Below are 27,090 nucleotides of genomic sequence, written 5' to 3' on the forward strand. Positions count from 1 at the left end.
GGTACCGCCAAGCTAAGAATGCGCCGCGTGTAGCAACGCGCCTTTCTCGATCGTTCGCGCGCTCTGTCCATTTCCTACCTAGTTCTGGTTCTCGATGCGGGTCTTGGACGCCTCCAGGTCGGCTAGCACCATCTCCTTCACGAGCGAGGGGAAGTCGACTTTGCGCTTCCATCCAAGGAGCCGGTCCGCCTTCGCGGGGTCGCCGAGGAGAAGTCTGCGCACAATGCCCATGATCAGCCTCGTTATCACCCCTGCGGCAGCAGGAAGGGAAGTGAAATCGAATACGTACTCGACTTCGGCGGGGCGGAAGTAGCGCGGGTCGACGCGCACGATGACCTTGCCTGTCTTCGCGTCGTAGCCCTCCTCCTCGGTGCCGGTGCCTCGCCACTTCACGGTGATACCAAGCACGGCGAACGACTTCTCAACAAACTCGCGGACGGGGTGGGTCTCGCCGGTGGCGAGCACGAAGTCCTCGGGCGCGTCTTGCTGCAGCATCAGCCACATGCCCTCGACGTAATCGCGGGCTGTCGGCGGCGTGTCAGCGGAGGAAGCACGGGCGACAGATGAGAGGCGCGCGCGCACCGTGTCCCCAATCACGCTTCGCATCGAGGTTGCCCAGGTACAGGCACGATTGCTTGCCCAGGGAGATATCCGCAGCGGCACGCGAGATCTTGCGGGTGACGAACGTCCGTCCACGGCGTGGCGACTCGTGGTTGAAGAGAATGCCGTTGCACGAGTACATGCCGTACGCCTCGCGGTAGTTGACAGTGATCCAGAAGCCGTAGAGCTTGGCGACGCCGTAAGGAGAACGCGGGTAGAACGGGGTAGTCTCGCTCTGTGGCGTCTCGACGACCTTGCCGTAGAGCTCGGACGTCGACGCCTGGTAGAAGCGCACGTGCTTCTCGAGCCCGCACGTCCGGATCGCGTCGAGCAGGCGCAGCGTGCCAAGACCGTCGACGTCGCCCGTGTACTCGGCCATCTCAAACGAGACCTTTACGTGCGACTGCGCGCCGAGGTTGTACACCTCCGTGGGTTGCACCTGCGCGATGATGTAGACGAGGTTCGTGCTGTCGCTCAGGTCGCCGTAGTGCAACTTGAACTTGTTAGGCCCTGTATGACGCTAAATATAGATGATCTGCGCGAGAAGTGCGGGGGGACGTACGCTCATGCTGGTCCTCATAGAGATGGTGCAGACGGCTCGTGTTGAAGCTGGATGACCGACGAATGATACCGTGCACCTCGTAGCCCTTCTCTAACAAGAACTCCGTCCTGTGCAGCGCGTCAGTCGCGTCACATTGCAGGCCATGGTCACATTGAGCCGGTAGAAGAACGACTGGCGCGGGTGTACGCGTCCCCCGACGTCCGCCACCCACTCAGTCGCGGCAAAGTCGCGAGGCCTTGGGCGCCGTGCTGGCTGGCACGAATAGCGACGCGATGGGCGATGGTGGCGCGAACGCCAGCCCGCTTCCTTGACGGATGTTGTGCAGCACGCGAGCGATATCACCGCACAACCTGGACCATAGGGAGGCTATATAAGAACTAGCACTTACAGATAGGATCCATCCTGGCCAGTAATGCCTGCCGAACCAATCAGCCGCGATCAGTCAAGCATAGGAGGTAGACGCACCGGAGATGAGCGCGACCTTGCGCTTGCGGTACTCCTCCGGAGTCGGCAGAGCACCGCGGATTGCGGAGAAGGGGGCAGCGACGTCTTCGATTTGCGCGGACATGGTGGTGGGGAGAGAGAAAGAGCTGAGCGCTGAGCGGGGAGAGGGAGGGCAGGAGGCGGGGATGGCGATATTTAAATTCGCTACTTATCCTCGGGCGCTAATCGGTACTTTGGAGTGCTATATTGGGCGCCTAGTTTATGGGCGTCTTCTTATTGGTTCTGGCGGCGCTGCGGCGCCCTCTGGCAGCTGCCCTTTCGAATGATCACTTCAATGCACTCACTATCCATCGAAAAACACTTAGAACCACACTCGAAGAGTATAAGCCTTCTCAACTTTCCAAAAGAAGCGAGAAAACAATAATAATTCCAAGTGCTAGCGTGCAGGGCTATTCCGAATTCGAAGTGCAAGCCTTGCGCCTCGCTCGGGCCACGCACCAAGAAGCGGGCAGCGGCGTCGTACTTACATCATTCATGTGTCGACAGGGTTTCCATCGCAAGTACTGGTCGAATGAGATTGCTCTGGCAGGAGGAAGAGAAGCCCAGACGTCCGCGTCATGAATCATGGTCGTCCTGCACGGAAGATAACTCTAGACAACACAATATTGTGGGCCGCTTCGGTAAGTGCATCGACGCCAGCGAGTTCGAGCTTCATATGAATGCGAGCCTATTACGAAGGCGATAGTAGCCATTCGTGTTTGTCCCAACAAAGACATACATCACGATCATCCAAGGGTATAGCCGAGGTACATCAAGCGAGTAACACATAGCAGCAAAGCAAATATAACAGCCGCAACGAATGACAGACACGAGAAACGAAGAGTGTAGAGAATGATGATACTCAGCTTGCAGTGCTAGGTCTCTTGCTTGTGCGGGCGTTGTTGCTCGTAGCAGCGCGTTGCTTCGTTGCGGTCCCCTTCGGATTTGCTCGCTTCGCTGGCGGCGGCGCAGGCGGTCCTGAGCGACTGCGGAGTCTGTCGCTGCGGCGCAAGGGCTCGGCGACGGAGGGCTCTGCCCGCTGCCGTTTGACGCGACGCGCCCCCTCCTCATGCCCGACCTGGACCTCGCCTTCGACTGGTCTCTTGGCGGGAGGCTCCGGCGGCGGAGGAGGGACAAACGGGACGTGTGAGCCCTCCGGCCTGTCATCGTAGGTGTCGGGGTCCGGAAACTCGAACTCGTTCCTATCATCGCGAGCGAGCGTGTGCGTCGCGAGGAATTCGCGCCAGAGCGTTTCCAGGTTCTCAGGGTCCTTCCACAGCCGCTCGGCCGCCTCATCGAAAAGGCCTTTGGGACCGTGCAGGTCCATGACGTGGTCCAGCCATTTCTGCAGGTCCGGGTTGGCGAACTCAATGCTTTCGGTCAAGGAGCGGTCTATCCTGTTGATCGCCTTGCCAAATCCGCCGCGCATCTCGCCACGTAGGAATATAGAGTCGTCGTAGAGCTCGTGTATGATTGACTGCATACTGTCGGAATCGAGGTTGTGGGGCATGTAGAGGAGGCTGCAGTAGTGGACGACCCAGAGCAGCGACTCCATGTCGTCCTGGAACATGTGCGGCTTCTCGGGCTTGGATAGGACTTTGGCAGACATAAACTTCCAGGTGCCCTTCGTATGACCGTCAGATCCGATTCACCGACGCGGCGACCTTCACACTCACTGTTCTATTCTTATCGAGAGAGCGACCCTCAGAATCCAGTGGAGAGGATGTTTCCCAATCGATGAGATAGCCCCTGCGAGTTTCACAGCCGGGTTCCTTCACGAGGATGATGTTGCCGATGCTGATGTCCCTGTGGAGACGCGATGTCTTGCTCGAGGCATCTCGCATCGCTGATGAGATGAGTTGGGAATGGGAGTACGTAGTCAAGCCGCGGACGTACCCTGGAATACATCGTAGGTGGCATGCAAGAGCTCGTCGGAACCCTTCAGTCGGCGTATAGGGTAGCCGACCGTTCCGAGGACGAGTCGGTAGTGTATGTGTGTCGATACCGAGACACGCTTGCCACGTATACGACACACCCAAGGTTGCGTAAGATAGCGATCTGTCTCCGTGTGCTGGGCTGGTGAGGCTGCAGTTGATCAGTGTCACAGCATCGGAGCACAGATAGGGTAACATACTGGGACGTTTGTCGCCGACATCAGAGGGTAGTTGATAGACGTCACCCTGAGCAACAAATTGCGGGACACTGCGAACGCCCGTGGCATTGAGTTTAGCAATGACGGTACCTTCCCGCTCCTGAGGTGGGCGCCAGGTGTCCTTCAGGAAGACTAGGCGCTTGGAACTGGCCTGTACGGCCCAGTATCCACGGGTCGCACGCCCCCGCAGGCGCAAGGGAGACGTGACGGGCCTGGAAATTAGATAGCGATCGGCGACTGGCGTGGAGCGCGACGGGGTGCTTGAGGGATCTGTGGCGAACATACGCACGGCGAAGACGCATCCTCGTTGGTAGTGCTCGGCCACTGCTTCGGTGAGAGCGTCGTCCGCGAGATCGAGCTGATCCTTGACATACTTCGTGACGACCTCTCGGAACAAGACCTCGTCCTTCTGGGTGGCCATCCCTATGGACATGTCGTGCCCGCGCTGTTGGTCGGAGGCGAAGGCAAAACGACCAAGGAACTCGCTAAGTAAGCCCGGGTGCACGAGGATGTCGAATGATCTGGTGACGATGAGGCCAGAGCGGTCCCACCGCATTAGCCGAGCGCAAGAACCGGCGATGAAGATCGAGAAGAAGTGCACACGATGCTGGCGAGCTTGTATTTCCATGGCGTATGCGATGTGTTGTCCGAACGCCCTCTCGGCGCGGTGTTTCATTCCTTCATTCCGAAACCGGGTAAAGAAGTCATGAGAGTCACAATCCGCGGGAGTTGCCTGCGGAGGAGGATCGACAAAGAAGTCTAGTGCAGCGTCCGCCTTGACCTCGACGAAAAGTTCCGCATACCCCAGTTCGACGCGGGAGGATGCAGGAGCATCGCGCACATTGGCAAGATTTTCACGTGTGTAGCAGCAGATGTGTGGTTTCATGAAGCCAGGCGTGTGAGGCTCTGTGGCGTTTATTGACGCGTTTTCGAACACGAGGCCCGGAGCGCGACTCCTAAGTTTTGTAGACCTGTTCAATGCGACGAGCTGATAAAGTGTAAGGTACGCTTGCCAGCATATATCATCGGATTCGCGCACCAGCGGGGTAAAAATGTCGGCGGGCTTGGCGCCACTTGACGGCACATTCTTGAACGCATACGTACTAGATAATACCTCCTTCTCCCTACCAGCAGGAATCGGAGGCAAGAAATCATCTATGAACGCCCGTACTGGCATGGGCCCGACCGTACAATCTCTCGCATCTTGGACATATCGCCTATTGCGGGAATAACCTTCGGAAGGGTCTAATACCCTTGTGTGTAAGCGAGTTTCGTCCAGAGCCATTGGAGCGTTGTAGACACAGTCGGACAGTCCGTCACCGCCAGTGGGAGAATGATTTCTATCCATCGTTAAAAGAGCGGTTGGAGAGGAAGAGGCGCTTCCAAGAGCAGGAGCAGGTTGAGGTCGAGTGTCAAGCTTGACGCTGAGTGGCGGATGAGTCGAAGCTGCTCCAGTTGTAACTGTCTTTGAACGTACTCGGTGGCGCCGTGGCAGGACAGTCTGACAGACTGTTGCACTCGATGGTCGTCTTGTGACCCATTTGTCAAGCGCTTTCTCCTTGTTGCTATCGCTATGTTTGTTTCATGGTCAAACCCACCCGAAGGTGGTGGTCGCCGCATACGCCACTACCAATCTCTGTTGTTACAAGCATCTGCATAATAAGGTGGGCGTCCACTGATCATGAAACGGCATACCTTGCGTCACCCTGTTCTCATACTCTTAGGCCTTCTGCCGACGCCCGCAAACAACATCTGCTCCGCCGTCACCTTCTTCTCAATCTATGCTATGTCTGTGGACATGACATCCGAGAGCCGCTCCAAAGATTGCTGGTATGATAGTGACGACAATAAAAGGCCTATCGTCGCAGGGGCTTGAGCTTGAGTATGCTCAGCGAGTGTCGATGCATCATGGAGAGCGAGGTTGAGGAAGAGAACCCATATGGGCGCCTAACGAGTGACGCGAGAGAGACTCGGAGCGCCAACAAATATCGGCGGGGTTGCTTAAGTTCAACGTTCAGCCTTAGCTTCAGCCACAGCGCTCACCTTTGTGGAATACCAGTGCCGTCGGAAAGGCTTGCCACTCACTAGCACCGAGTCCCTGTTCATGTTGGCGAAGGGCCCACTGGCGTCGGGCCGGAAGGCGCATTCAAAGGTAACGCATCGCGCGGCGCGTGTTATCATGTACACATTGAGGGTTGTGATGTAACATTAAATTATATGAGAAAGGTTCCCCTAGTGGTCAAGATGACATATAGATCGTCGCGGAGGCTTCAAGAGAGAGTGAGTGAGTGAGTATGTATTTGACCGCTCGACGACGTACAACCCCCAACGCAATGTGCTAGTACATGTTATGTAATCAACCTCACACTACGTATGTACGATAATCGACAGTGCTGCAATAGACACTTAAATGTTGCACTTCATACCATTCACGCATGACCCAGTCGTGATCCACAGTGTTCCGGCGAGGACTACTCGTGAACAAGCTCAATCTCTGGCTTTTATCCACGTGCTGACGCACATAGACAAGCAGGCGCCGCTCCCCGTAGGGGCAGCCTTACCTGGGCTAAAACCTGGGGAAAAATCTTAAAAACCCCAGGAGCCAAGGCACACTCCTGCATGCCTCAACGTAACTCGCCCAGGCCCGAGAGAGCATATGTTCAGTGTAATGTCGCGTTCACAGTATGGGCGACTAGGTGGGGTACCAGGACCGTGTGCCTGTTGCAAACCCGTCCGGGAGAAACAACAACCAATGAATGGCGGCGCAGTCCTCCACGCACATTCCAGCCATTACCACAGTGATTCTAGTACCAGCGAGACGTTCTAAAATGTTTCATCCTGTATCTATCCATTCTCAGACGGGGGTATAAGGATACATGTAGTCGCAGGGACGATCGTGATCATATCCAAACGCAGATGCTGTATGAGGGTGAGCTCAGAGACACAAGACACAGCGGTGGCCAGCGAACCTTATGTGGCACAACCGGCGGTTAGGCTCGGAGACAACACGGCGGAGTTACGAGGCGAGTGCGGCATCTGTGACTCCCGAGACGGCAAGAACGCAGGCGTGAGTGAAATCGGACGTCTCATCGCAAGAGCGGGCGGACTTGACGTACGTCTGGAGCTACAGGGCGGGCGCAGCTAGCGGTATCGTCGCCCACACAGTGTCTGACACGATCATCATCACAGGGATCTCTTTGCAGCGCTCAAAAGTTGCGTGGATGAATTCGGCGGCAATATGTGAGATCTTGGCATCGAGCAACGCGGCCGCGAGGAACTCCCAGTCCGTCAAGCGTCGCCGCGCATACAGAGCACCTGGTTTGAGGAGGATGATGTCGCGGTGGAATTTATCGCGTGCGGTACAGAGTGCGGTGTCAGGGCAGTGGAAGAGGATGTGCGGTTCGTCCTCGATGGCCGGTTGAATGCGGCAGAATCGGCAAATGCGGCGCTCGCGCGGCACATTGTGTCGTCGCATGAGTTCGATAGCGTATGGTGGCACACCCGCAAGAAGGCGCGCGACCGCACGCCGATGAGAAATGCGTGTGGTGGTAGTGTACGCACGGAGGGCGAAGAGGACGTTCAGCGGGGGGGGATCCTTCCTGCCAGGGAACTGCGGAATGATTCCCCATTTCCACAGGGATAGCTTGACCGGTTGCATGACGGACTGTAATGCGTGATTACGGAGGGAAAGCTCCACGTGTTCACGCGCCCTCTGTAGATGTAGCAGAGTAGGAGGTCGTCTGAAGTCCCATTGGACCGGCGACGGAAGGGCACGAAGGGCGTGACAGAGGTCCCCCGCCCAGGATATGTGACCTGCAGCGGCCATCCGGAGGGAACAAGTGAATGCGGCCTTGGGAACCGGTGGCGCATTCGTCAACAGCCGCTCCACAAAGACAAGAACGGCTAGCATTCTCTTGTAGTGAAGCGGTCGTAGGGCGAGGTCGAGCAGCACCGGCATCGCGGGAGTGTGTGAGGGCAGGCGGGACACACGACGAGCGAATGTGTGTTGTATGATCTCGAGGGGGCGAAGGTCTGCGGTGTTGACATCGAGGTCGACTACGCAGCCGGCCGTGAGGTGAGGGTCCACCCTTGCGCTGTAGAGTTTCCGTGCGACATTCATTGGGATGGCGCCAATGTAGCACTCTAGCGCTAGCGCGGCGTTTGCGACACGCCGCGCTTTCATTGCCTGTAGGGCGCGGTGTAGAGCGAAGATGTTCCGTGTTGTTGAGCACAGTACAACACCGACATAGGTAGTTGACTCTGTCAGGTGTAGCTGTTCTCCCTCCAGGCGCAGTACGGGCAGTGTCCTGGGCAGACGGCCAAACGCCATGAGGAAGGTCTTCGAGACGTTGACGCGCAGGCCGTTGCGGGTGCACCAGGTTGCGAGAGCGTTCAGCTTGGACTGGAGGCCTTCGGGCGAGGTGGAGAGGAGGACGATGTCATCTGCGTGAGCCAGGTAGGGAATTCGCAGGGTGTCAAGCCACACATCGTCCTCATGGGGCGGGCAGGTGAAGTCTGAGAAGAAGATGTTCCACAGGATGGGGGATGCGGGGTCGCCAATCAAGATACCCGCCAGAGCCTGAAAGTATTCGGAGTATTCACCATTGAACCGCACGAAGTAGCGCAGCCGCGCGTAGAGCATACGAAGCCAGTCAAACAGCGGCCCCCCTGCACCGAGATCGCGCAGTTTTGCCCACAGGGTACTCTGGTTCACAGAGGGGAACGCATTCGCGAGGTCCACGAATGCTACCCACAGCGTCTTGCCCTGTGACTGCGCCTGCTCTGCAGCGACGCGTAATGTGAACACGTTGTTCTCCGTTCTGTATCCTGTCCGAAAGCCGTTCTGGAGAGGGGGCACGATGTCCTCTGCGTCCGACCACTCCCGCATGCGGCGATCAATGAGCAGTGTTAAGGTCTTCAGGAGGCAGCTCTCCAGTCCGATGTTTCGGTATCCTGCCGGATCCTTCGCATCTTTACCTTTCTTCTGAATGGCTGCGAGCGTTGCGGAGAGCCAGTCATGCGGACTATCCAGGGAGTCCAGGCAGGATTGAAACAGGACCCGTAGTTCCTCGTTGGGGATCTGCAGGACACGAGCATAGGAGACTCCGTCCGGTCCCTTTGCCTTCCCCGCACCAGTCTCGGCCAGACGAGCCTTGACGGCGGCGATGTCATCCACAGTAAGTGGGCGAGAGAAGGACTGTGTAGAGGTGCGGTCCTCGGTGATCGTGGGCAGGGTATCAAGAAGGACACCATCCAAAGCGCGCAGGGTCGCGAATGGGCCACCATGTGTTTCATGAGGCACCGGGTTCATGCGGGGCTCAAAGACGTCCTTCAGTTGGTGTGCGGTGACGTAGAACGAGGGCTCCCGGGGGAAGGTAATACACCCCAGCATTTTCCAGAAAGCTCGCTCGTTTGGCGCGTTCGCCAGGTTGTCGTAGATGACGTCCCTCAACTCCGAGAGGGTGTCCGAGTCGTGGGCTCGAACATCCGCATCATCGGTGTCCGCATCTGCATCCTTCCGGCTCTCCGCTGCCCGGGGTCGCTTCTGCACTGCCGCGGGAAGTATGGGAAGAGAAGTGTGGACCTTGACCACGCTTGGCGGGATACGTGTCGACGGGGTGGGTTGCGGCCAGTCAGGAGGTGGAGGTAGCGTAGCAATGTCGACTCCTGGTATCAAGGTACAGCCCTTCTTTGCGAGAGTGTCTGCGAGTTCGTTGTGCGCATTCCCGCTGTGGCCTTTCACCCAGTAGAAGAGTACTGCGGCTGATCTTGCACGCAGAGTGGATGCGATGGCTCGTAGAATGTCGCCGTGAGGCACTGCCCAACCTAACTCTGCGTTGCGAGGAGCCCAGTGGCAGACAGAGTGGATGGCGTACGTAGAGTCCGTGTGGATTCCGAGGGTCCGCACAGGGTCTGCTTGGCGGAGCGCGAAGAGGACGGCATAGAGCTCTGCACGGTTATTCGTCTGACTATCACCAGGAACCCGCACGGCGCTGTTTCGCACCGAGTGCAGACCCCAGCAGACCCCAGCACCTGCACAAGGGTGACCGCCATGTGTGCAAGAGGACCCATCCGTCCAAACATCGACGCGGTCAGACTGACTGGAGACCCGACCATAGATTGCAGTGAGCTGATCAGCGAGCGATCGATTTCCCGCAGCAAGGGTTCGCTCGAGGAGGATATCCAGCGGTCCAGGCTCTCCGTGTCCCGGTATGACGGGTGGTTTGTTCGCAGCTCGAGGCACCGACAGTTGCTCCACCGGTCGTTCGAAGTCATCCACGCAGAGAATGATGGCCGCGTGGTCGGACAAGTTTGATCGGTGCGATTGGATGTCAAACATCCGGACATGACCTGCGTCGACGAGTGCGCGGCTCACCAGAGCGTAGTCGACTAACGCAGACCCGTTTGCCTGGAACGAGGTGAGCGCGCCGAGTGACGATTCCACTTGCATCGATGTGCCGTTTACAACAACGAGCTCGGATTCCTGAGCGAGGGCTATCAAGTCTCGTCCTCTCGTGGATGGTGCAGCGACGTCTGGCGACACTCGAGGGTATGTTTCGGGCTGCGCCGATAGAGTAGCGGTGCGTGCGTTGATGTCGCCCATGACACAGAGATGAAGTCCGTCCTCAGCATGCACCGACAGGGCCGCAACACATTCGTGGAGAATCTGCTCTGGAGGAACCTCTGCGGCCGCAATCCATGGTGATGACACAGGTGGGAGGTAGACGTTCAGGAAGATGAGGTTTCCAATGAGCACCGGAAGGATGTCGGATGTGGCAGCACAGGGTAGCCGATGTGGCTTGAGGGCCGTGCGCACAAGTGTGGCGACACCGCCGCCTTGGTGTCCCATGGACTGAGACTCAGGACGGGAAGCCGCGAAGATGCAGAAGCCGTTGGGAAGGACCAGGCTGTCCTCCTGTTCTGGGCGTAGATATGTCTCTTGAATGAGGACAATATCGTATTGCGAGAGTTCCTCGCGGAAGGCCAATGACGTGAGTCTGAGTGCGAGGCTCCCATGCAGATTCCATGAACAAATCGATAATGAATCACCGGGTTGACTACGGTTACATGCATGATGTGAGATATAGTGTGTACGGGGCAGGGAAAAAATTTACAGGTGCACGACGGCCTTCACACTCGCATAGTCAGGATCCGAGCGAACACCAATGGAACCCCACAGCTCTGCGTAGATCCGAGCGTCCTTCAGCTGGGAGAACTTGATCCGAGCAAAGGTTGGGGAGGCGTCGATGGTAGCGTTCATAAAGTGCTGCTTGAGGGCGGGGGTGTTCTGGAAGATAGGTTCGGAGATAGCAAGAACCTGCTCCCGTACTTTGGCAGGCTCCCAACGAATCGGGCCCAGGACGACATCAGCAGGACGGCGGTCATCTCGCACAGCACGGCCAGTATCGCGAGAGCCTCGGTTTGAGTTGTCGCCGTTGTTCGCGGTGCTGGCGACGGGCGGAGGCAGGGGCACAAACTGCGATGTGGAGGGCACCGACGGTGGCAGAGGTATGTAGGGCGTGGGAGGGATGTTGGGCGCCACCCACCCGCGTGACGTCGTCTGGCCGCTCGACGAACCGCGGCCATCGATCGCGGGTGGCGCAGGCACATGGGAACGTTGTTGATGACCATACGCAGGAGGAGGGGACCGCGGACGGACCGAACTGGTGGATGGTTCGGACGGAAGCGGGGACAGTGAGGCCTGCTCTGCACGTCGGAGTGGGTCGACCTGTCCGGTACCGAGCTGGATGCCCGATTCAACAGACAGGTTGGGGACTAGGGTAGCGGGCGGCGTAGGTATAGCCAAAGAGGGTGCATGGATGTACTGAGGTCGTGACGCGAGGGCGGTCGCGCGGTCCGCTGCGAGGCCGGCGTTGATCGCGTTCGACCCCACTTCCTCGATACTCTCGGCCATGTCGCGTAGACGGGCATCGACCTGCGTGATGATGTTGGCATGGGAGTCACGGAGCTGCGCTGCCTGCGATGACATCTCGGAGCGGAGGACTGCAACGACCTGTTGAAGCAACCGGCTCTCTGAGTTTGCGAGGCACTCCTGGATGCGGTGTTCAATCGCCGGGGCAGCAGCGTGTTCCGCTTCTACGCTCTGGCGGAAGGAAGCGAACTGTCCTTCGAGTGCAAGGACGACGTCGGTGAGCGAGGCGACGGTATGCTTTGCCGATTTCTGCTTCGACGCGGAAATGCTGCCCTCGATATCCAAAGAGGCTGACGTTTGCTGAGCGAGGTCGAGAACACCTGATGCACGGGTTCGCTTACGCTTTGGTGTAGCGCCCTCCTCCGAGAGCGAAGCATGTGTAGCCGAAGTCTGTCGTTGTAGCTTGCGCTTAGACGAGGGTGGGGGCGTCCCCCGCACGGATGGGGTAAGTTCTGCCGTAGGGGCGGCATCGTCCTGCTGCGTATCCTGCGATGCGGAACCTGGCAGCGGGTCTAAACACTGGTCAAAGAGCTGGCCATGACAGGAACAGAACAGGGGTTGCGTACCAGTCACGGGCACCGCTCTGGCAACCTCTTTGCCCTTGTCCAGTCGCGCAGTCAGGGGAGGCTCAGGGGCAGGCATCTCAGGCAGGTCCAGTTGTTCTGAGCCTCCGCCAGTCGTCCAAAGGTCCACCAGGGTAGGGGAGGGAAATTCGGGCATTAGAAGGGAATATAGACGGACAGATATTAAGAGGAAGTAGAGTAGAGACTAGAAGAGGAGGCTAGCGAGCTGCGGAGGAGAGAGGTACAATACGAACAGGTTGGTTTTGCCGCCGCGCAGATACCCATGCACGCGAAGGTTGGCGCGGAGCATCAAATTACAGACAAACTAGCAATTTAGAGTTCCGGAGGCTGGCTGTGAAATGTGCTCCATTGGGCGGACCAGAAAAGGGCAGAGGGAAGTGCAGCGCCAATGCTGTCGCCGAAAAAGGCAGTACAACGAGCGCCTCGATGTGCAGGGCTACGGAATGATTCCAAATACGGTAGCAGTATGGGCGCTATGTGGAATTCGGCCGGTATCTATGCGCACCGTTCGATGTATGGGTGACGGTCCTGGTGATAATGATTTCAAGATTCATTACGGCAAAGACAGTGCGAAGTAGCAACTCATGGCCAGGAAGATACCACACACGACACACGGTTCGGCCGTGCGCGACCTGTATGTCATACCCCCTCTGGCGTGCTACATCCAAACCGTTCCGGAGCAATCCATCCCCAAGCCGTCATTGCAGTGGCCCTAACGATCGTTCTATACCCTCCTGGTAAAGATACGACGCTAACGGTTGCAAGAACGCGAGCGAGGACACGAGCTTATTCGTGGCGTGAGATAATCTCACGTACGTCCTCGCGGTAGGTGGGATTCAAGGCGTTTACTGCAGTCGGAAGGTCGCGACGAATAGGCGCTTGTCCGTACTCGGGATTTCAGCCGTGCGCGTGAGCGCTAAGCGAAGGTTCAACCTTGTGTCCCCACACTCACCTCCTTGCAGACTGTATAACCTGAAACATCTCTCATCGTCTATGCTCTCTGGTAGTCCTTTGCTATGACAGATACCCTTCCAGGCGTCGGCTTTGGATGCGTGTACAACTGCCCCGTGCCTATCAACGATTACTTCTCCGAAACGAGGGAGCTTCAGCGCTGGGAAGCATACGAACGCATCAGACAGAATATCCAAGCCTCTCTTGACTGCACGGTCGGCACTATGCCGGTGCATGTCTTTCTAGACAACTTCGTGCCCGTTGTCCCCCCCGATAGGAAGAAGGAGATTCTCTCCAGCAGAGGTGCCTTTAGGTCGTTACCTTCGAGTGGCTCTACGTCATCGGACGTATACCAAGCTTTAGTGAGTGGTTTGGAGACGGCACTAATCACATCAGTTTGGAGACTGACGATGACCCATGGAGATCACCGCCCTCAACAAGTCTACAAAGCACAAAAGTCGCGCTCCCGGACTCGTCTTCGAGAACACCTCTATGCGCTCAGAGAATCCTCATCAGGCAGGGTATATGAAGCCACACATCTGCTGCTTCACTGCGGAAAACCTAGAGCACGTACGGCGGCTACCATTATCCTCCCGCGAAGATATGGGCTACGCAGAGTTCTTCATCGAGGTCAGACCACACACCGATCTCGAGCACTTTGTCGACCCTCCCTCGGATTCCAAGCGTAAGGAGTGGGCCGCCCACGACATTGCAGTGGCATTCGAGGATAACAGGGTGCAATTCCGTGTCGAGAGGGCGTTCGGGCAGCACATCGCATACGCCTTGGAAATCCAAGCTCGTCAACATCGTCTATGGGTCCTCTCCATTGCGCTATGCGGTTCCCGCGCACGCTTTTTCCGCTGGGATCGTTCTGGCTTTATCGTCAGCCGTTCGTTCGACGTCCGCGAGGAGCCAGAGATCCTCTGCGAGTTCATAGCTCGTTTTGCGTGCGCGTCTGACAAGGAACGCGGACACGACCAATCGGTCGAGATGGCCACCGCTGAAGAGGAGGCGACGTTCCAGGATGTTGTCTCCCGCTACGTCGAGGACCAGTTGGGCGTCACAGGCGACGATCTCGCCGACGCCGTCAAAGAGCACTACCAGGAGGGACGTGTAATGGCCATGCAGGTGTTCGTGAACACCTCAGGTGGCTCTAGCACGGATGTGGTCGTCGAACGCTATCTCGTCTCCAGACCAGTCACATCTCCATCCACGCTGGGATCCCGCGCCACCCGCGGGTATTGGGCTGTGCAGGCGAGCACTAAGCGGTTGGTCTTCCTCAAGGACACCTGGCGCCTTGATTTGGAATCTGAAGGCGACGCCATCGCCACTCTACACGGAGCGGGCGTGCGCAATGTGCCGCTGCTCGTGGCGCACGGGGACGTGTACCACAGGCTTCCAACGCCGGGCGAAGCACGTTCACGTACGTGCCCTCTATTCTCGTCTGTACGCTCGCTGACAGCCTTCTCAGGCCTGCTCATTCAGTCTACCCAGACTGAAATGTTTGACATCACGTCTTGGGCGAGTCGAGTGGCCGATAGGAAGATCTCCACATCCAACTATATTCACTATCGCCTCGTCCTCGGAACCGTGGGCTACGGGTTGAAGAGCTTCAGGGGCACGGACGAGCTTCTGCATGCAACATACGATGTTTTCCACGGTGAGCTATCTCACTGTTGCTGCGCTCGCATTCGTCTAATCGTAACAGCCATGAGGGATGCTCTTGACAAGGACTCACGTCTCCACCGAGACCTGTCCGTCGGTAATGTCATCCTGGTCAAGGAAGCCGGAAGTGCGACTCGCAAGGGCTACCTGATCGACTGGGAGGCGTCTTCGCGCATCAATAGCGAAGGCCACTCACTGGACAAGAGTAGAATGGTGAGCATCCAGCCGTTCGCGCTATATGAGCTCACCTGCTGATGATGTCTTTGGGCCAGGGCACGTGGAGATTCATGTCCAGCGACGTCCAAGCAAAACCCGCCCACCCACACGCCTTCCCGGATGACATGGAGTCTCTCCTCTACGTCGTCTTCTACTGCGGCCTCATCCATCTTGGGCACAACCTCTCACCGGGCACGTTGCGCATGATCGTGCACGAATTTTTCGACCGCTCCTTCTTCTTGGACGGCTACCTCTGCGGCGGCATAAATAAAGGCGTAAACCGCGTCAATCGCAGAATGAGCAGTCGCATCAAGTGGACCAACCCCGACTTTCAGGCGTGGCTAGATGCGGTCATGGACCTGCACGGCCCCCAAGGCCCCGAAAACCGTGAAAAGTTTGAGCACCTATGGGCGGCTCCCGAAAACTTGGACAATTTGTGGGGAGAGTTTCTCGCTGAGCATACGCTAGCTCGCGACGACAGAGTTGATAACAAGCTCTCCACTCCCGAGCCGCCGTCGAACGAAGCTCCTGGCTCCGACCGCCCGTTTGTTCCTCTCAGGCCTCGTTCCCCATCGACAACTTCTTTCTGCGAAGACCACGAGCCTATTGCGGCGCCGGTTCCACTAGGCAAGCGGAAGCGCCAACAACCCCTGGAGACGAACGACCTTCGCGTTCGCCGAAGCGACAGGTTGCGAAGTCGTACAAACTCTGCTGCCCTAGTCGCACAGGCTCGTCACGATGCGCTACGTGTCATACCGCCGACGCGGGGTGATAACAAGACTTCTAAGCCAACCAGACGACCTCGGACACGCTGATTGGCTTATCCTCACGAGCCTGTCCTCGGTTACATTCATGCCCCCACGGCCTCCCCCTTCGGGTGTACCCTATAACCCTTGTGCACCGCTTCTGCCCAATCTGTGCTGGATGTACGTGTTTCGTGGATGTATTTGTGTTCATTATGGATGTGTTGGTCCCCTCGACAACTACCAGTGCACAAGACAATAACCAGCCAGGAGCATCGTCAGATGCGTTGAAAGACACCGTCGGCCGTCAAATGATGCTTCTCCATTCAATGTGGTCGCAAAAGGCCCTCCAGGTCTTGGGCGAGTAACATTCGTACTTGCAACAGTACTTCAACTTGAAGTACCAGTTATCCAGAGGGCCGAACTGTCGCTCGTGTAACGGGATCATGTCTAGCAGGTCTTGGACCGCTAGGTACGTCTCATTTCTCACGCAGACACGCAGTGACGGTTACGTCTTCGGCGTGAAGGCCATGGGAAGGCAGTCCAAATATCGGTCTGCACTTACCGGATCTCCGCTATAGAGAAACTCCAGGCAGGAATAACGCCGATGTACTGGCGCTCATTGAGGTTTTATGAAGGCGAGCCTCTGTGGGAGAGTCTCATCACCAGACACCCTCGCGATAGACAGACCACCTATACATCCCCCGCTGAAACCCGCCGTCTCGACTGGCTTAACGATGTCTCTATCCCCCCGGGGTTCCGACTCTCTGCCTAGCCCAGACCCTACGGAGAGTGTGCGGGACAATGCTACCATCGGCACCGGTTCACAGACTCGGCAGGATAGCACGTCCACGGCTGGCTCGGGGACGTACAACGTACCCCTCGCAAGGACTGAAGACAGCTCGCAGGTCTATGGTTCCGACCCCAACGACTCGACCAGTCGCTACAAGAGGTTGGCGCACGAAAGTCGTGACTTCGTGCTAGGCCCGATGCCGCCGCAAGACTTCCTAGACACCTTCTGCCCTTGTAGCCCCGAACTCTTGAAGAAGATGCCCAGTGCACGCGGCGCCTTTGACGATGTTCCCATGAAGGCTGATAATGAGAAGCTTATATACGATCCTCTGGTGCGTGTACATGTTCTCCAGTGTTGCACCGGTCATCGCAGACGAACATCATTAGATCAAGGCCTTGAATGCTGTGGTGGGCGAAGTGTCTCGCTGCCCGGGCTTCACCTTTCGCGACACCTCCAATCACCCCGACACGTCCGGCCACGCTGCGCTGAAGCCAGACGTCATATGCTACGCAAACGAACACTTAGAGCGTGTACAGGTGTTTCTCAAGGAGCCGAAACCGCTCATCGACAAGTCAAAATCGCGCACCACGAAATCGTGCACCAACAAGTCTAAACCACTCAACGATAAGCCGGAACCGCGCATCAGTGATTCGAAATCACGCACAGACATGGGGTACGCTGCGTTCTTCATCGAAATCAAAGGGCAGCCTTCGTTCGATCTCTTTTCCGACCCCCCTGCTCCCCTCGCGTCTCCAAGAAGCCACGATCTACGGGGTGGATATTCGACGCAGGACGCTCCCACGTGTTTTGGCCAGAACATTGCATATGCTACTGAGATCTCAGCTCGACAATACCGCAATCACTGCTTTTCCCTCTCCATGTCCGGCTCTCAAGCGCGACTGATGCGCTGGGATCGTGCTGGCCTCATCATCACCCGGTCCTTTGACATCAAGGCAGACCCCGAGTTCCTCTGCGAGTTTGTGTGGCGTTTTGCGCACATGACCGAGTCGGAACGGGGGCTCGATCTGACGGTGGAGCCGGCGAGTAAGGCCGAAGAAGAAGTATTCGTGAAGGCTATCAAAGCCCACGTCGCCAGCCAATTGTCCTTGAGGGGGCGTAAACTGGATGCTCAAATACGGGACCACTACCAGGAGGAATCCGTCTGCGTCATTCATGTAGCCACTCCCGATCCAACCGATCCGACAGTGTGTCACCAGCGGAGGTTCCTGGTTTGCCGCCCCCTGGTGTCGCCGTTATCATTATCAGGGCGAGCGACGCGCGTGTACTGGGCTGTCGATTCAGTCACAAAGGAGGTTGTCCTGCTCAAGGACACGTGGCGATTCAACGTGGAAGGCGTGGAGCTGGAAGGCGATGTGTATCTAGCACTCAACCAACGACGCGTGCGGAACGTGCCAACGCTTCTATGCCACGGGCATGTGCAGTGCGTCGTCGACAACTGCTCGAAGAAGGAGCATACAGGTGCGTCTACCCCCCTTTCGACTTCAAGTTACTGCGAGCGTTCGGCTGACGTTCAGTCGCAACTGGGGCATAGCTTGCTGCAGCAGCAAAACGCAGACGTTCGTAGACCAGCCTTGGGTTTGCGCCGGCGGTATGGAGATCCAGGCTATCATCGAGTACCGGCACTACCGGTTGGTCCACTCGGTCGCCGGATACAGCCTGGCGCACATTACGGGGTCGCGCGAACTCATACATGCAGGCTACGATGCGTTCGTTGGTGCGTTCTCATATAGTACACAATATCACGTTAGCATTACTGATTTCAGCTACTTCCGATCGCTTGGTTGTGTACCGTAGCCGCTTTGGATGCGCATGAGCCCCAGCCATTGCGACGCCTTCACCGGGACATCAGCGTGGGAAGTATCATACTTTTCCGAAAGAAAGGGGACAGCCGCAGAACAGGTTATCTCATCGACTGGGAACTGTCCTGGCGGGTTGGCTTCCCCGATCTCCATCGAATGCTCCCGCGAGATGTGAGCCTCGTTCATATGTCGAGGATGTATATCAGCTCACTCTCAGATCTCGCACCGCGAGTAGGCGACATGGCAGTTCATGTCCATCAATGTGGGCGCAGGTTCGCCGAAGCCACACTCAATCCAGGATGACATGGAGTCCCTTCTCTACGTCGCCTGGTTTTGCAGCATTCGCTGGCTTCCCCACAACAACCCCTCCAATTTGAACTTTGTTCAGCAGCAGTTCCTCGACATCAGTGTTTGGTCTGCTGAAAAGGGCTACGAAGGCTGTTCTGGCAAGGATTACAACCTGCAGAACATCGGATACTGGACCGATCGAGTCCAGTTACAAGACAAGGAGCTCCAACGTTGGCTGGACACGCTCATGAAATTTTGCCGAGCTGAGTACAAGAAGGACAAGAAGAACAAGACTGTCGGCACAGGGGTGTGGGCGGATGCTGTCAAGACGCAGCGGTGGTGGAAGGAATCCTTGGATACCTTCAAGCTCCATTCGAACAACAGAGCGGATCCCGGCTCCCAGAGCGGTGTCGGAGTGAAGCGGAAACGAGACCGCCTATCCCTCCCTGCGACGGTCGCGAGCGGCAGTGGCCGCTCCAGGGATAACGGCCAAGCACCATCTGTAGTTGAAGACCCCGCCGCTTCCGCGGCGGCCGAGCCTCCTCAAGGTGGCGAGGAGGTGAACGAGCTGGCGGAACCCGGAACCTGGAAGCCCATGAACGGGCTTAAGGGCAGTCTGCCAATCATCTCCCACGACGCACATGAGGGCCGCGCAGCGTCTGAAGAGCCTCCACAGAAGAAGGCGCGGACGAAGCCTAAGAAGACCGAGAATGCAACTCCCGGGCCTAGCACCGACCGGCGGTAGGACGCTCGAGGTGGAAGTCGAAGGCGAGTAAAGACAACGTATTTATATTTGATGACTGACCTTCCTCTGACCTGTCATCGTCAACAGATACCCGTTAATTGTATTCGCCTTCGCGCGTCCATGTACCTCTATATCTATATTGTCGCCGGTTACGCTGTTGTCAATCTGTATTTGATAGAGTCGACGTTAGTAATGGGAAGCCCCAATTGTTTCGAAGTACCTTGCAAGCATAGGATATACCGCGACTGCATCTACAGCCAAAAAGCGCGGCAGGCCTACTACACGACCACCCGCACGGCGGCGTAGTACAACCTTCATCTCATTAGCCCTGCCTCTCCATCCTCAGCCTCGACAGTCGGCGTCGCGGAGTCTTCGACAGAGATTTGTATGACATGCACGCATCCCTGTTGAGAATGCTGGGCCACCGCTCCAGCGAAGTCGTGTCCAGCTGATCCTGGACAGACTTTGTCACGACACCTCGGAACAACAGCTCTTCCTTCACTCTAGCCATCTGTACAGACACGTCGTGTCCACGCTCATGGTCGGACGCGAGGGCAAAGCGGGCAAGAAAATCGCAGAGCAGGCCTGGGATTACGCAAATGTCGAACGCCTCAGGGACGATGATGCCGGCAGCCGGAACGGTCCCACCGCAGCAGGCGAGCACAAGAACCAGCGATGGAGATCGATAACAGGCGCACACGATGTTGGCGAGCTTGTATTTCTAACGCATATGCGATGTGTTGCCCGAATGCCCTCTCAGCACGGCTTTGACGTTCCTCATCCTCTCCCCGGAAACGTTGGAAGAAGTCATGCGAGTTACGTTCTTCGCTGGTGGCGTCCGGAGCGGGGTCAACGAAAATGTCTAGCGTGGCGTCTGACTTGACCTCTATGAAGAGTTCCGCGTACGCTAGTTCGGCGCGGGAGGATGCAGGAGCATCGCGTACATTGCTAAGATTGGCACGTGTGTAGCAGCAGATGTGTGGTTTCATGAACCCGGGTGTGTGAGGTTCGGTGGCGATTATTGACGCGTTCTCGAACACAAGGCCGGGAGCGCGGCTCCTACCTAAGCTTTGTAGACTTGTTCAACGCAGCGAGCTGGTAGGGCATAAGACGCGTTTAGGGAAATAAAGTATGGAATACACGCACCAGCGGCGTGTAGATGTCGACGGGCTTGGCGCCACTCGACGGCACATCGTTGAATGCACCCTTACTGGACAAAAACTCCTTCTTGCCATCAGGAATCGGAGTCAAGAAAGCGTCTATGAACCCCTGTACTGGCATAGGTCCGACCGTGCACGTTTCTGCGTCTCGGAGAAGCCTTTGGTTACGAGGATACGCTCTAAGAGGTTCTAATCCGTTTGTGTGCGGGTCGTCATCGGTGTGAGCCATCGGAGCGTCGTAGACACAGCCAAGCGTGCTGGGCGATGAGTTTCTGTCCATGGTTGATAGAGAGACACTTCCAAGAGTAAGAGAACTGCGAGATCGAGGTTCAAACGTTCAAGGTCAAGCTTAAAAGTTTAATTATCGTCTAAACGGACCCCTACTACGGGCGCCTATCTAGCGGGAGCCGAGCGCTAAAAGCAACTTCATCCCCTGAGTCGCCTCCGCGAGGAGGTGCACCTCTTCCGTACTCCATCCTCATCAGTGCTTCTTGCTTGCTGAACTATGCCAGGGTATCTCACAGGATACAGTCTGGCATGCGTCTACGACTGTCCGCTGGCTCTCAACGATCACCACTCTGGAGTACGGGGACTGGAGCCTAGAGACGCATATGCACGCATCGAGCGGAATGTTCAGGCCTCTCTGGATTGTATCGTCGGGACTATGCCGGTGCAGCTATTTATCGACAACTTCCTGCCCGATGTTCCCCCGGACAGGAAGCAGGAGATTCTCTCCAGCAGGGATGCCTTCAGCGCGGTGCCATCGAGCGGCTCTACCCCTTCAGCTATATACGAACCCCTGGTGAGTAGTCTGCTATCGTTCATATAGCTCTGCATACTGATGCATGACCCTCAATATCTTTGCGTTGAACAAGTCCACGAATAACAAGAGTCGTTCCCCCGGACTCGTCTTCGAGAACACGTCCATTCGTTCGGAGCAGCCACACGAACCAGGTTTAATGAAACCTCACATTTGCTGTTTTCGGTCGGAAAACCTAGAACGTGTACGCCACTTGCCGCCTTATTCGCGCGCTGATCTTGGCTATGCGGAGCTATTCATCGAAGTCAGGCCGGACATTGCTTTCGAATACTTTATCGACCCTCTCACTTCAAGCCAACCAAAGGAGTGGAAGAAGCACGACGTCGTCGTCGAGATCAAGGACGACCGGATGCGGGATCGTATCGAGAGGGCTCTCGGGCAACACATCGCGTACGCTACGGAAATCCAAGCACGCCAACAGCGACTCTGCCTCTTCTCCGTCTCCTTCTGTGGCTCCCGCGCCCGCCTCTTCCGCTGGGACCGTTCCGGGATCATCGTCAGCCGCTCTTTCGATGTGCGCGAACAGCCGGAACTACTTTGCGAATTTCTAGCTCGGTATGCTTGCGCCTCCCACATGGACCGCGGACACGACCAAACGGTGGAGATGGCGACTCTGGCGGAGGAAGCGGTATTCCGAGACGTCGTCTCGCGCCATATCGAGGATCAGTTGGGTCTTACAGGCGACGACCTCGCCGAAGCCGTTTCAGAGCACTACCAGGAGGGCCATGTGATGGCCGTTCACGTCTTCGTGAACACTGGCACAGATGTCGTTGTCGACCGCTACCTCGTCTCCAGGCCGGTCACATCTCCAATGATGCTGGGCGGACGTGCCACTCGCGGCTATTGGGCCGCTCAAGCGAGTACTAGGCGACTGGTTTTCCTCAAGGACACTTGGCGTCTTCCTGGAGAACTCGAGGGCGACGTTATCGCCGGACTACATACGGCGGGTGTGCGCAACGTCCCACTCCTCGTGGCTCACGGCGATGTCTATCACAGGCTTCCAACGCCCGGCGAAGTGCGCTCGCGTAAGTCAGTTCTCTTCTCCTTTGCGCCGCTATTCATAATTACTCCGCAGGCGAGCTCATCCACTATTCCTGGACTGATGTGTACGACACGACATCTTGGGCGTCCCTAGTTGCCCGGAGGAGGATCTCAGTGAATACTAATGTACACTACCGGCTGGTTCTCGGAACCGTAGGCTACGCATTGAAGAGCTTCAAGGGCACCGACGAGCTTCTGCACGCGACATATGATGCATTTCAGGGTGAGCCGGCCCAAACTTCGTTGCGTCAGCACATATCTAACTCTATCAGCCATGAGGGACGCCCTTCAAAAGGACTCGCGGTTGCACAGAGACATATCCGTCGGGAACATCCTCCTCGTGAAAGAACGCGGCAGCGAAATGCGCAGAGGCTATCTGATCGACTGGGAAGCATCCTCCCGTGTTGACAGTGATGGCCGCTCCCTTTGCGCGTACAGAATGGTGAGCACCTTGCCTCGCCCCACCGGCAGCACCTCACTCACTGCGTCCGAACCCAAGGGCACCTGGCGGTTCATGTCGGGCAAAATGCTGACCGAGCCCGAAAAAGGGCACTTCTGCCAGGACGACATGGAGGCCCTCCTATACGTCGTCTTCCACTGCAGCCTCCTCCACCTCCGCCACAACCTCCGCCCCGACCAGCTGCGCCCGCTCATGCACGAGTTCTTCGACCGCACCTTCTCCATGGGCCGCCAGCTCTACGGCGGGGCGGCGAAACGGGTGAACAGCGCTACCCGCCTGTTCAGCGGCCGCGTCAAGTGGGCCGACCCCGATATCCAGACATGGCTGGATGCGGTCATGGACCTGCAGGGTCCTACCAGCAATCCCCGCGAACTTGCGCACTTGTGGGCTGACCCCGAGCACTTGGAGACGTTTTGGCGGACCTTCCTCGCTCAGCGTACTCTGGCGCGCGACGACCGGGTTGAGAACAAGCTCTCCCCACCCGATCCACCGCTCAACTATGCTTCCGGCTCGGACGTCTCTTTCGTGGGCTCTTAGGGTCGTTCGCTGTGGACTAGCTGGGGAACACTGTGGGCGAGCTGAGAGAGGCGTCTCACGTTGCGCAACGTTTGCTGTTGCGCTCTTGGGCTAGTCCTGCTCCCCTAGGCCGAAGTGCGGCAAGAGCATCGATGCTACCGTAGCAACAGCCCTTGGTCAGACTACCACGCCAGGGACGGGCCATCAGTACAAGGCGGTAAGGATACTTTCGATTACGTCCTACAAGACGACTGCTTGAGTTGAGCAGGCACAACGAGCAGAGGGTGCGGCTTCCACTCGGACGGGGGCATGTTGCTCTAGATGTTGAACGGCGCTGGAGTCATGTTCCTGGATTGTATGAATGCGATGTATTGTGGTTCTGGTATTGTATTCTAAATTGTTTATTCGCATATTGTGACACGTAGTACCGTGTATACGCGCTGCACGCGTATGGTGTGGGACGCCAGGCTTTCAGGCTTATCCTTGTTGCTTCAAGAGCAAGTCTGGTACATGGACCCTTTGCCCAAGTTTCGTGGACCGAACGACTTCTACTACTTTTACGAGCACCCACATCTAGCGAGAAACTCGCGCAGGTCAGGACAGGCTGGGGCATTTACGTAGTCGCGGATGACCGCGGGCGAGCTCATTAGGTTGAACCGGTACCACCGCTGCGCAAGACATCGATAACATACGCGCACCAGGAGTAGCAACGTCCGCGTCGCTCGGCACCCTCGTTATCAAGATATTGCAAGGCATCCTGTATTCATAGAAGGTGCAGTCGACACACGAATGCATTACACCGTTCGCGTTTTACAGCATATACAAGCGTAATCTACGAGATACTCACTTCGGCGCACGTTGGTTTCCTCGGAGGCACTGGAAACCTCAACGAGTACTTATCTCGGGGGCCACGTAAAGGCCTGCGCCAGGGCCAGGTGCGCGCGCGAGGCCAAGCTCCTCCGCGTCGCGCCCACCCGACCCGTACCCCGAGAATCTTGAGGCACACAGTGGTTGTTGATTGCCTTGAAGCACGCATATAGAGACCCATATAGAGACCTGCGAAGACACGATCAGCACAACACAGCGAGAAGACGCGCGCGAGCGGAAGACGTACAGTGGGTGGAGCGATGTACGCTGGCGGCGCGAGGTCGCTCGGTGCGTATGCCGCGGTGTGCAGCTTCGGCCCGAGAAGACCCGCCCCGTACGTCGAGCCCGGTCGTAAGTCGCACTTGTGAGCAGCGCCGTATCAGACCGACGCACGGTGTCGTCGCTCCCGCGACGGGGCACATTGGCCCGGGGTACGGCAATCGAGAGGGCAGCGAGCGCACTCGCCGGAGGAACCTATTTAATGCGCGTGTCAGCGGTGGGTTCGTCGCGCGCAATGAGGGCAGAACACGTACATATGGTCCTGCTACAGCGTGAGCTCAAAACATTGCCCTAGTGACAGAATGTATCAGCGTTCGTAGAAGAGGCAAGGTGAAGCGAGCGAGACTCACCTGCACGATGTCGACGTCCGCCGACACGAGCGCAGTTGGCTTCCCCGCCGCCGTGAGGCAGCGGGTACTAGTCCCAGGGGCCACGAAGAGGCCTGCGCTATCCCTGGGGTCCATCCACCCTCAACGGGGCCGTTCCTATGCGGTGTCCTCATAACTGAGGGTGGACGGGCTGCCGTCCCTCATAACGGGTCCATTACTACGTGGTGTCCTCATAACTATGAGGGGACGGTGCGGGGAGCAGGGTCGCATTGGACCCCGCTGGGCGTCGGTCGGTGGAGACCTGAGCCCGTGGCGCGACCTCCGGCTTGGGGCCCGGAGCCGGCGATATCGACGCGCGCCCTGCAGCACGCGCGCCGACCTTAAGATAAAACCTGAGACTCACCTGGAGTCTGCGCGGACGCGCGGGCGCTGCGTGCCCGGTAAATGTTCGACAACACCCTTTGTGAGGTGGTGTTACGCAGGGCGTCGGTCCATGAGGATGTCCGCCCCTCACGCGGATCCCAGGGGTTTACCCGGGGTCCGACGCGGCGTGCGCGAGGAGGGTGTTGAGCCCCACTGGGTAGGGGTGCCGACATAAAGTCAGACACCGCAGCCCCGAGCGGGAGGGTGGATGGGGCACCACTGGGTAGGGGTACCGACAATTCGTCGAGCGCCCCAGTCCCGAGCGGGTGGGCTAGCATGGCATGTTAGTGATATGCGCGTCGGGTGGCACGGGAGGTTCTCACTGTCTATAGCGATGAGCAAAGCCGCCCACGTCGCCACAGTGGGCCGTTCGCTGCCGACCGCTGGTGGCGGATGCGACGCTGTGAGGGGGATGCGAGTCAGCAACCGCGAACGTACACCGTAGGGAGACGTGATGACTTACCGAGTGCATGAAGTGTTCTGAAAAACGAGCATGAAGGGTGATCAGCGACAACGCCACCGTCGCAGGATACGAGCGACCTTACCGTCCAAGCCCTCACGAGGGCGGCGCGCGCCTTGGAGACGACGCGCGCTGTCTATAGGCCTCGGAGGGACTTGAGCTGGCGAATGTCGACCGTGAAGGCCTGGGGAGAGAGGAGGGGCGAGCAGGTCAGCTTATATAGCTTTGGGGGGGCCTACTCCGGGCCTGAGCGGGACGGAATCCGCACACATCCGCGTGGGGGTTCCACAAAGGCTTCGCCCAATCCGGACGCCTTTGTGCCGCGTGCTGGTATGTTCTCATGCTGGGTTTCAACGGGCGTATCGATGGGGGCGCGTGCCGTGTCCCCGACCTTCCAGGAGTGGTATGGGCGACCTGGGGTGGCGGGACGAACGAAAGGGGAGGTGGCCGCCTGCTGCGATGGGGCGCAGATAATCAAAAATGCGAGTATCATATGGTGAGCCTGTGGGCGCAGAGCGGCGGCGCGCACGCAGCAGCATCGCCGTCGGAGTTGCGGAGTCGCGTCCTTTCTTCTGGGGCGCGATACTGGCAACTGCCACCGAGTCCAGGTGGGCGGCGGCCTGCAGCGTCGCAACGTCCTGAGCTCCACGATGCCTGAGCATTTTCCAGGAATCCTTCAAACAGTCATAAATCGGTCGGTAGTGGGCTTGCAGGAGACGGTTATTGCGCTCTCCGCTGGACGCGTTCAGCGTCGAACAGTGGCAGGGTGTTGTGGTCGGATACAGTCCGGGCGTTGCTTCTGTTCCCTCGTGGCGAAGGGCAGTTCCGATAAAATGCTATGCTCCTGTGTACACGCTGTACTCGGGTCACCTCGTGTCAAAAAGAACACGTACGAGACAACGATCGTCGGAGCTGCCTCTCTAGGTCGAGCGGCTCTGACCTGGTGACGGACAATCGTCAGCGATGTAATGCAGACTTTTGAACGGATACGCACGATCTGCGCTGGATGCAACCGGGGCGTAGCGAGGAGCATATCCGTACTCCTATGCTCAAAGACTCACCTCCGTAGTCCCGGAGGGTCCCTCCGCAATCTAGTCCTTATCCCGCTAGCAGCTAGATTAAGGTGGCGTCTCGTGTTGTATAGCTGGCGCAATCGTAAACGGATGCGTCCACGGTCTGAAATGCAAAGACGCAAAAAGT

At 57.5% G+C, this 27,090-nt stretch overlaps 8 protein-coding genes across 8 annotated transcripts; 3 read left to right on the plus strand and 5 right to left on the minus strand.

The window, feature by feature from the left end:
- Positions 1 to 78: 78 nt before the first annotated feature.
- On the minus strand, positions 79 to 1,730 carry TRAVEDRAFT_23861 (GDP-mannose 4,6-dehydratase; the record flags this gene model as incomplete). The annotated part of the gene is made up of 5 exons (XM_008045147.1): positions 79 to 524; positions 583 to 1,110; positions 1,163 to 1,269; positions 1,551 to 1,578; positions 1,628 to 1,730. 5 exons carry the CDS (start codon positions 1,728 to 1,730, stop codon positions 79 to 81), a joined length of 1,212 nt encoding a protein of 403 aa, XP_008043338.1.
- Positions 1,731 to 2,507: 777 nt separating this feature from the next.
- On the minus strand, positions 2,508 to 4,974 carry TRAVEDRAFT_52663 (uncharacterized protein; the record flags this gene model as incomplete). Its single annotated transcript, XM_008045315.1, has 5 exons — positions 2,508 to 3,269; positions 3,322 to 3,491; positions 3,542 to 3,721; positions 3,780 to 4,785; positions 4,837 to 4,974. The coding sequence occupies 5 exons, from the start codon at positions 4,972 to 4,974 to the stop codon at positions 2,508 to 2,510; spliced, it is 2,256 nt and encodes a 751-aa protein (XP_008043506.1).
- A 3,474-nt stretch (positions 4,975 to 8,448) lies between these two features.
- Positions 8,449 to 9,108, minus strand: TRAVEDRAFT_133224 (uncharacterized protein; the record flags this gene model as incomplete). The annotated part of the gene is made up of 2 exons (XM_008045649.1): positions 8,449 to 8,760; positions 8,857 to 9,108. Coding segments are annotated over 2 exons (564 nt in total), but the record flags the coding sequence as incomplete, so codon positions are not given.
- A 4,222-nt stretch (positions 9,109 to 13,330) lies between these two features.
- TRAVEDRAFT_74824 (uncharacterized protein) lies at positions 13,331 to 16,017 on the plus strand (the record flags this gene model as incomplete). The annotated part of the gene is made up of 5 exons (XM_008045650.1): positions 13,331 to 13,627; positions 13,689 to 14,688; positions 14,737 to 14,925; positions 14,974 to 15,143; positions 15,203 to 16,017. The coding sequence occupies 5 exons, from the start codon at positions 13,331 to 13,333 to the stop codon at positions 15,959 to 15,961; spliced, it is 2,415 nt and encodes an 804-aa protein (XP_008043841.1). The 3' UTR covers positions 15,962 to 16,017.
- Positions 16,018 to 16,626: 609 nt separating this feature from the next.
- TRAVEDRAFT_52666 (uncharacterized protein) lies at positions 16,627 to 19,535 on the plus strand (the record flags this gene model as incomplete). Its single annotated transcript, XM_008045316.1, has 5 exons — positions 16,627 to 17,013; positions 17,069 to 18,161; positions 18,235 to 18,417; positions 18,498 to 18,673; positions 18,738 to 19,535. The coding sequence occupies 5 exons, from the start codon at positions 16,627 to 16,629 to the stop codon at positions 19,533 to 19,535; spliced, it is 2,637 nt and encodes an 878-aa protein (XP_008043507.1).
- Positions 19,536 to 20,594: 1,059 nt separating this feature from the next.
- TRAVEDRAFT_52667 (uncharacterized protein) lies at positions 20,595 to 20,816 on the minus strand (the record flags this gene model as incomplete). The annotated part of the gene is made up of 2 exons (XM_008045317.1): positions 20,595 to 20,630; positions 20,682 to 20,816. The coding sequence occupies 2 exons, from the start codon at positions 20,814 to 20,816 to the stop codon at positions 20,595 to 20,597; spliced, it is 171 nt and encodes a 56-aa protein (XP_008043508.1).
- Positions 20,817 to 21,167: 351 nt separating this feature from the next.
- On the plus strand, positions 21,168 to 23,940 carry TRAVEDRAFT_155074 (uncharacterized protein). Its single transcript, XM_008045651.1, has 5 exons — positions 21,168 to 21,497; positions 21,571 to 22,540; positions 22,591 to 22,779; positions 22,829 to 22,998; positions 23,056 to 23,940. Exons 1-5 carry the CDS (start codon positions 21,201 to 21,203, stop codon positions 23,551 to 23,553), a joined length of 2,124 nt encoding a protein of 707 aa, XP_008043842.1. The 5' UTR covers positions 21,168 to 21,200; the 3' UTR covers positions 23,554 to 23,940.
- Positions 23,941 to 24,417: 477 nt separating this feature from the next.
- TRAVEDRAFT_52669 (uncharacterized protein) lies at positions 24,418 to 26,923 on the minus strand (the record flags this gene model as incomplete). Its single annotated transcript, XM_008045318.1, has 9 exons — positions 24,418 to 24,588; positions 24,647 to 24,760; positions 24,793 to 24,873; positions 24,933 to 24,940; positions 25,411 to 25,701; positions 25,754 to 25,831; positions 25,894 to 25,910; positions 26,784 to 26,830; positions 26,885 to 26,923. The coding sequence occupies 9 exons, from the start codon at positions 26,921 to 26,923 to the stop codon at positions 24,418 to 24,420; spliced, it is 846 nt and encodes a 281-aa protein (XP_008043509.1).
- Between the last annotated feature and the right edge of the window lie 167 nt (positions 26,924 to 27,090).

The sequence above is a fragment of the Trametes versicolor genome (assembly GCF_000271585.1).
Source record: "Trametes versicolor FP-101664 SS1 unplaced genomic scaffold TRAVEscaffold_12, whole genome shotgun sequence".
NCBI classification, from domain to species: Eukaryota; Fungi; Basidiomycota; class Agaricomycetes; order Polyporales; family Polyporaceae; genus Trametes; species Trametes versicolor.